At 35.7% G+C, this 9421-nt stretch overlaps 1 protein-coding gene across 1 annotated transcript; it reads left to right on the forward strand.

Moving 5' to 3' along the window:
- Positions 1 to 5802: 5802 nt before the first annotated feature.
- On the forward strand, positions 5803 to 8309 carry LOC110879817 (serine/threonine/tyrosine-protein kinase HT1). The gene is made up of 3 exons (XM_022128347.2): positions 5803 to 6500; positions 7456 to 7911; positions 7987 to 8309. Exons 1-3 carry the CDS (start codon positions 6120 to 6122, stop codon positions 8227 to 8229), a joined length of 1080 nt encoding a protein of 359 aa, XP_021984039.1. The 5' UTR covers positions 5803 to 6119; the 3' UTR covers positions 8230 to 8309.
- The last annotated feature ends 1112 nt before the right edge of the window (positions 8310 to 9421 follow it).

Here is a 9421-nt window from a genome sequence, read left to right on the forward strand (position 1 = left end):
TAATTAACAATATACATATATGTATAGTTAAAAGATTAAAAATATACACATGTGTATAAATCCCAAATTTAAAAAAAAATAAAAATAAAAAATTAAATCCTTAAAGAAAAAGCTGCGATTTTCTCAAAAAAAAAAAAAATTGCATTTTTTTACATTTGTTTTTTTTGCATTTTTTTGCTTAGGGAAAATGTGTGTTCCAGAATGCTTCTCAAGTTTCTCAAATAGCCTACTACTTCTCACATGATCCTTATCATATATATATATATATATATGGGACCGCTAAAATGAAAACCACATCCAGTTGTAAGAACTACGCGAACCACTTTCTAGCCATTAGATCAAGATGATGGATGGATGAGATTACAAGTATTTAAAAATAATATAAAGTAGTTTTTGTCTTATTATTTCTTTAATATTTTAATTGAAAAGGGTATTTAAGTAAAAATACTTTTCATGTCTTTATATATATATTTATATTTAATTGTCTTTTTGTCCTATTCATTAATTGTTTTTTAATACTTTTATTTTTTAAACATAATTTCTTTAATAAAAACAATTTTGAATTCAGATTTTTTTAAAAGATTTTTATACTTTTTACAATTTAAGTTTTACGTTAAACTTTTTACGTTTTACGTTTTTTTGACGCGCCGTTTTTATCGCGGTTTTTTAACGCGCCGATTTTTACGCGCCGTTTTTCAAGCGTCGTTTTTTACGCGCCGTTTTTTAACACGCCATTTTTTATGCGCCGTTTTTTCCGCGCCGTTTTTTCCACGCCGTTTTTTCAAGGCGTCGTTTTTCTCAATCGGCGTTTTTTTAACGCGCCGTTTTTTAACGCGACGTTTTTTCAAAGCGCCGTTTTTACACCCGGCTTTTTTCATGCCTCGTTTTTTGACACGCCGTTCTTACGCCCGGCTTTTTCACGCGTCGTTTTTTCAACGCGCCGTTTTTTACGTTAACGTTATTTGCGTTTTACGTGCCGGCTTTTTACGTTAACGTTTTTTTACGTTTTACCCGCCGGTTTTTTACGTTAACGTTTTTTTTACGTTTTACACGCCGGTTTTCTACGTTAACGTTTTTTACGTTTTACGCGCCGGTTTTTAAATGACATTTACGTAAAACTTTTTACGTTTTACTAAACAAACTTTATGTTTTACATTTTACCTAAAACTTTTTACGTTTAACGAAAAACTTTATACGTTTTACGAAAAAAAATTTACGTTTTACGTAAAACTTTTTACGTTTTATGTAAAACTTTTTTATGTTTTACGTAAACCGTTTTACGTTTTACCTAAAACTTTTTACGTTTTACGTAAAACTTTTTACGTTTTACGTAAAACTTCTTACGTTTTACGTAAAACTTTTTTACGTTTTACGTTTTACGTAAAACTTTTTACGTTTTACGAAAAAAATTTACATTTTACGTAAAACTTTTTAAGTTTTACGTTTTACGTAAAACTTACGAAAAAATTTACGTAACACTTTTTACGCTTCACGTTTTTACGTTTTACGATAAAAAGTTTACGGTTTACGTTAACAAGTTTACGGTTTAACTTTTTTTTACAAAAAACGTTTTTACGCAAAACCGAACGCAACATAAAATCGCACACTCGGGGGGTGTCTCAGATAGTTTGCTATCATCATCGACGCCTCAAAAAAAAAAAAAAAAACGCAACAAACAAAAATCAAAAGAACGAGTGGATTTTTGAAAAAAAAAACGAAGTTTTGGCTCAGATTTTCCGATAATCAGAGGCTGCAAAGTGGGGTTGCAGGTTCAAAAACCTACCCTCCGCCGTTCTTGCCGCGCCATCGTCATCAAAATATGCGGGTTTTTTTTTTTCATCATCATCGCCCCAATCTAAAAAACGGATCACAACCTACATAGTTCACTGTTCGAAAAAATACCAACAAAGCACCAGCAAAACCCAGCAACACCCACATATTCAAACATTCAAAAATAAGGCACCATATTCAACCGATTTAAAGATTCAAAAGGAACGAAGAACATGATTCAAACATATTCAAACAGATTCATAAAAAAATCCAACAGATTCAACAGAATCAAACCCAGTTTCAACATAATCAACCCCGCATCAAAAACAAAGTTTTATCTCCGATGTTTTAACCCCAGATTCAACAGAATCAAACCCACAAAGATTCAAACCCACAAGACAAACCCACAAAGATTCAAACCCATATTCAAACCCATATTCAAACCCACAAGACAAACCCACAAAGATTCAAACCCATATTCAAACCCACAAGAACATCATTCAAACATCAAACAAAAAAGTCCAGAACTGAACCAAAAACATCAAACAACATACCAAATCATTCAAGTCGGACAAAGCATCAACTCGTCAGGAGGAGTCCAGGACCTCCGCCGCTCACGGCGGCGCTGCCGCCGGCCCGCCTCTGTCCTCTTTCTCTCTCCGACTAGTGGTGAACATACATGATCTGGTTGCACATCTGGCCGCCATTAATTACCCCCAAAATCAAAACCCCCAAAACTCAAACCCCCAATAATCAGCCAAAAAAGGTGTGGTGTTTAGGGGTCACCGAAAACAGGGGTGGTCGCCGGCAAAAACAGGGGTCAAAACCCACAACTGGGGATCAGAAAGCACCAGATTCACCCACCCCCCTCACCCCATCGTTCGCCGCTGCCACCGCCGTCGACACACCGCCACCACCGCCGTCGACACATCAACCAGAGACACCAAAAGCGGGTGTCTGGCCTCCTCTTTCTCCTCGTCTCTCTGATCTATTCCTTCGTAGCACCACCACCAGACGGTGGTGGTGGTGGTCGGTGGTTTATTGGGGGAGTTTTGAAGATGAAGAATAAATGAGAGATGAGAAAGTCTGCAACTTTAAATAGAAAAGAGAGGAGAGAGGAGAGTGCATTAAAGAGAGGAGAGAGGAGAGAGGATGGATATGACATATGGGGTAAATGACTAAATTACCATTTTTGTTGGCTGGATGTGATTGGTGGAGAGTGGTTCTTACGGTTCTTACAACTGGGAGTAGTTCTTATTTTAGCGGCTCCCTATATATATATATATATATATATATATAGGGAGGGGCTCATGCGAGAACTCCATTTATTGTGAGAACCGCGAGAACAATGTGAAGACAACCTAAAATAGCTAAAAAAACCTAACCCCCCCCAAGGTAAATGCTAAAAACTAAAACAAAAAAAAAAAAAACCTAACCCCCCCCCCCCCAAAAAAAAAAAAAAAAAAAAAACCTAAACCCCCCTCCCCCACCCCCTAAAAACCTAAACCCCCCTCAAGCTAAAATGCTAAAAACTAAACCCTCAAAAAACCTAAAAAAATCTAAAAAAATCAAAAAAAAAATCTAAATTTTTTTTAATATTTTTTATGCTCAAATCCCTACTTTCAGTGGCAATTTTTTTTTTAATTTTTTTTGCTTCGAAAAGTAGCGATTTTTATATAAAAAATAGAGTTAAATGCGATTTTAGTTCCTGTAGTTTGGGTTATTTTGTCAGTTTAGTCCAAATGTTTCATTTTTAACCTATGGGTCCAAAAAGATTTCACAGTTGCCATTTTAGTCCACTGGGTTAACTTCATTCATTTTTTCTGTTAACGAGAAGGCCAATTCGGTCATTTTATATGGCTGAATTGCCCTTTTAATTAACAGAATTACATACAAAATGACCAAATTGGCCTTCTCGTTAACAGAAAAAATGGATGAAGTAAACCAAGTGGACTAAAATGGCAATTGTGAAACCTTTTTGGATCCACAGGTTAAAAATGAAACCTTTGGACTAAACTGGCAAAATGGCCCAAACCACAGGGACTAAAATGACATTTAATTCTAAAAAATATTAAAAAAAAAATTTGTGTGATTTTTAGCTATTTTTAGGCATTTTTGGTTGTGTTCACATTGGTTCTCGCGGTTCTCGCAATAAGAGGTGGTTCTCGCATGATCTTCTCCCTATATATATATATATATATATATATATATATATATATATATAAGTAAATAAGTTGAGCCAACCGAACCGATTCGAACCGAGCGCCTTTTTCAATCGAGCAGAATCGAACGAGCAAATTCCAAACATTTTTCGATCAAGCATCGAACAAGTTTCGAACGTCGAGCAATTTGAACAACCCTAGACTAATCATATTATTAAAAAACATGTATAATCATCTTCTTTTTTTCTTCATATTTTCGGTACATTTAAGGCTGAAAATAAATGTCACAAGTATAAGTTATTTGAAAGGAGTGATTTGGAAACAGATGTTGCAATTCTTGTGAAACATCAAAAGCTTTTGAGCAGAGCAGGAGTGAACATGCATTTGTCAGTGATGCGTCTACTTGAAACATACAACCAAATATCCAAACATCGCTTAGGATTTCTATTGTGATTTAAAACTTCTTTTTATAATGAATTAACTTATCCATACAACCAAGAATTATGAAAATTACGTTTAATGACTTTTCAATACAACCAAGAATTATGAAAATTACGTTTAATAGATCAAGTTGCTTGTGATGTACAAAAGACCAGATTGTTAAAATCTAGTATAAACAAGACCGAACTTCATAAACTAAAAGATTTACGAGTGTATTATTTATATAAATGTAATTAGTTATTTATTTTATTAAATATATTACATCATTAATATTATATATATTGTGTTATATATAAATTACAGTTACAAATATCTATAAAATAATTAGGTAACTGATAAAACATAAACAAGCCATGCCTAATTTGTGATGAAAAAACTTATTTGATCTAAGTTTATTGTATCAATATAATTAATGAAAATAGTTAAATAACTTGGTGTATTAGACTATACTTTTATTAACAACTATTTTTAAGAAAACTATTCATTAGGTTAAAGGGTATGGGACATGAGATGGGTCATGGAGTACCAATTAGGATGGTGGATGATGTGTTATAACACCCATTTAGAGAATCACCATGATTTGTATGGATTAAACAATTGCAAAGATACATATCTCTTTCCTTAATTATTAAATATATTTTACACAATAAATTTTTAAAAAAAATAGGAATGATGGTTTAGGTCATGACCACGCCATATAGGATGATGGATTTGAATGATGCATGAGAGCAGGGTGACATGACGGGTAATGGTGGTCTTAAGGGTTATCATCACACCCTGTAGCTCTAGTTGTAACTATTAAGGAAATCTTTAAATGGTAGGTTGATTTAACATTTAATAATTCAATTCCAATTTTATAAGTATTTACACCCCATTTGGTATCTAAATTCATATAACTTAACTAAAACACATACTTTCTTATTTTAAATCTCATTTTCTAAAAACTCAAAGCATCCATTCCTTAAAATTATAAAGATATGAATTCTACATGAGTTGATAAACATAAGAAACTACTATACATGTTATAAAAGTTACCTTAAAATTATAAAGATACAGGGGTATAATGGGAATGCAAAACGGGGTAAGCCTCACCATCAACCTCAATACCCCTCTGGTCTCCTTTGAAGTGGATCTTCGCACGTTACAACTGTTACAACGACACTAGTATGTGTAATGTGGGTGTTTGGGATTCCTTCTCAAAATGACTTATTGAGTTATATGGAGCTAAAAGTCCTTTTTGAGAAGGAGAAGCTTAGCCAAACATTAATGAGAAGTTAGGAAGATGAGAAAGCTTAGCCAAACACAAGCATCAAAAGGACTTTTCAAGGTAGTTTTTTGTCTTCAAGAAGGAGAAAAGGAGAAGTCACAAATTGTGACTTCTTGACAAGGAGAAGTCCTTACGAGAAGAAGAAGTGAAAAAGCTTAGCCAAACACCCTCAATGTGTGAATAAGCCTTCAACTTCAACCTTATTTCTCTCTTCTCTCTCTCTCTCTCTCTAGCGACCCAGAATATTCATTCTAATTCTAGAGAGAGAAACTACACAACCACCACAACTACCACCACCGCCGCCACCACCATCCGTTGTTATTCGTAAACAAATCTAACTCTATATGAACACAAACCGGTTACCACGTTCACGTTTTTCGATGTAGTTCTTCGACAACGTCGTCGTTTCATGTTACATCAACAACATCAGAGTTTAATGTTGCATGTAGTAGATTGTTAACTATTTAGTAGAGAAATCGATGATGAAACTAAACTGGTTGAAGCCGAATTTGAAGAATGAGAAGATGGAGAGGAGGAGGTTATCTCTTGGAGAGTACAAGAGATCAGTTTCATGGTCCAAATATCTGGTATCATCTGGAGGTTCTATAAAAGCTAATGGAGGAGGAGGAGGAGAACAAGAGGAAGAATGGAGTGCTGATATGTCACAGCTGTTTGTTGGGAACAAGTTTGCTAGCGGGAGACATAGTAGGGTTTACAGAGGGGTTTATAAATCGAAAGATGTCGCCATAAAGCTTGTTAGTCAGCCGGAAGAAGATAGAGAGTTGGCGTTAATGCTGGAGAACCAGTTTACTTCAGAAGTCGTCTTGCTCTTTCGTCTTCAGCATCCCAACATCATCACTGTAAGTCTGATCACATGTTATGTGTTCGTTAATTAAGGTTATTGTTATAGAACTCATCTACGTAACAATTTGGACCAGCCTAATGTCCTTAAACAAAGGTAGAGCAGCCGGCTTAACCCACTGAGCAGCCGGCTTAACCCACTAGTCTGTGGAGCTTAACTCTTCTAAGGGGAACAATAATATTAGATAACCAACCCGGCCCATGACCTTCCTAGCGGAGAAATAAGTTAGGTGATCCTTCGATACACATCCAAGTTGGAGGTTTCCAAATCTTTAGGGTTTTGATTTTACTGTGTAGATCGCAGTTAAAAAAATGTATGCGTAACAATTTCTAAATAATATAATTTTTCTAGCTAATAAATTTCTATAAATAGCTCCGACATCTCACCCCGAGGGTCTCTCTCGAAGCAAGCCTCTCTATTCCACAGGGGTAGAGGTAAGGCTTGTCTACATCCCACCCTCCCTAGACCCTACCAATAGCTGCGTTGTTTGTGGGATTTACAATGTATGGTTGTTGTTGTATGTCTTGAAGTTCCTGAGATGTAAGGATGAAATCTATTAATTTTTTACAGTCCCAGCCTCATGTTCTATAGAAATGGACTACATTACCTTTGTTTCATCTCTAGCTTTGTATCATACATTACTTATCATCTCTTGTAGATAGAAAATATCAGTTACATTTTCACTTTCAGGGTCATCTTGATGAACTTGAATTAGGAATCGAAAATGAATCTTTACTTGTGTTAAAATTAATAATGGATAAATTAGTACATTTTCATTCTCTTAATTTATTATATCGACTTTAGATCTGTTTGCGTGATAATTACCTTAATCGTTGTTAGAGTAATCAAGAACGATATGTTGTTTGGATGTCTATTCACTTGTATGTTTTCTGGTTACACATTTGATTATATAATCTATTCTCTTTAGACTTGTAGTTCCTCTGTTTATACAGTTAGTTGCGGCTTGTAAAAAACCTCCTGTGTTTTGTGTGATCACCGAGTACATGGCGGGTGGGTCCCTTAGGGCGTATCTCCATCAACAGGAGCCATATTCAGTGCCACCCAATCTAGTTTTGAAGATGGCTCTTGACATTGCATGGGGAATGCAATATCTTCATTCTCAAGGCATACTTCACCGGGATCTAAAATCCGAAAATTTACTGCTTGGTGAAAATATGTGTGTAAAAGTAGCCGATTTTGGTATCTCATGTTTAGAGTCTCAATGTGGTAGTGCAAAAGGATTTACTGGTACTTACCGTTGGATGGCACCCGAAATGATCAAAGAGAAAAAACATACTAAAAAAATTGATGTTTACAGTTTTGCAATTGTTCTTTGGGAGCTTTTAACTGCTTTGACACCTTTTGATGACATGACTCCAGAACAAGCAGCATTTGCTGTCTGTCAAAAGGTAAAGTTTTAAGGATTTTTATACATTGCATTATGATGTTTACTTACATGTGTGTAATTCTGATTATATATGCAGAATGCTAGACCTCCGTTACATGATTCATGTCCAATGGCGTTTCGCCAGCTTATCTGCCGATGTTGGTCAGGCAAACCAGATAAACGGCCAGGATTTGATGAGATTGTGAGTATTCTTGAGAGATATGCAGCATGTGTGGAGGAAAATCCTGATTTCTTGACTACATATGAACCCGATAATGGTAGTTTATTCGGCTGTGACCGTGGTTGTTTTGGTCCCTGTAAAACTTCTTATGGGAATTAATTATGGATTATGCCAAATTAAATGTGTGATCCTGTTGTTGCCTCGTTAATAAGTATTGAAATATTTATATTGAATGGTTATGAATTATGATATTGTAAGGCTAATTACAAATACTTTAACCTTGAGAGGTTCTAATCTCTCTGTCACACACTATATAAATACACACACTGACACATGTTTTACCCATACATCAAATGAATGTAAAGTAAATATCAGTTGAACGTTGTAGCAAATGAACTACTATATGTATATTTAAAACGTGTCATGAAAATCATAGCAACTAAACATACCATACGCGTATTTATAAGGGGGGTGGGGGTGGTCACTAGTGATAGAATTCCATCACTCACAACACCCAATCAAGTTCAGCCATGTCATCAACCATTTTTCCATCACTCACAACCTTTTTTAGTGGCATTGGTCATCACTCACCACCACACCCAACAATTCCCCCAACCAACAATTCCTCACACAAAATCAATTCATCACGCCGTTAATTTTCTCACGCGTGCATCTTCCACGCGTTATAAACTTTAGGTGGCGGTGGGAGTTTTTTTTTTATCACTCGTTGAATTCACCTATCACTCGTTATACTTCCTCCACCCCGCCTCCCCTAACGTGTGGGAAAATCATAGCAGATCCCAGAAACAGTTCAGTTGGCAGCAGATCCGGAGATATAACTTGCAGCAAATCCATCAATAACAGTAAAAGGCATTGCGGGTTTATACAATAAATCATTGTCATCACATTAATAAGAGTTTGGATTTCCAAAAAGGAGTTTACGTGAAACCAACCTGAGGTATCTTGTTGAAGCTACCAAAGGGCCTTTGGCTAGCAGTATCAAGGTGTTGGATAAGGCTTTGCCTTTGCCTTTCCAAGTGGTGAGGGTTCAATCACTGTGGTGGACAAAAATGTGCAGTTTAGTGGTGAAATGAGAGAGTTGTGAGTTGCCATTCTAAATGAAAATTCTTGTTGAAGCTCATGTTCAAGCATTGAATTCGATAAAGCTGAAAAACTTTGTAAGATTCTTCTTGATACCAATAAAGAAAATGGTTTACCCGCATCCTTATGAGAAGGAGCTGATAGAAAGCTTTTGGGTCTGGTTTGGGAAACAAAACGTGACCACTGGGCTGCACACGCGCATCTGGTTTTAGCCAGTATGGCGTTGGTCGCTAATGGGAATGAAAATGAG

This window comes from Helianthus annuus, chromosome 9 (assembly GCF_002127325.2).
Source record: "Helianthus annuus cultivar XRQ/B chromosome 9, HanXRQr2.0-SUNRISE, whole genome shotgun sequence".
NCBI classification, from domain to species: domain Eukaryota; kingdom Viridiplantae; phylum Streptophyta; class Magnoliopsida; order Asterales; family Asteraceae; genus Helianthus; species Helianthus annuus.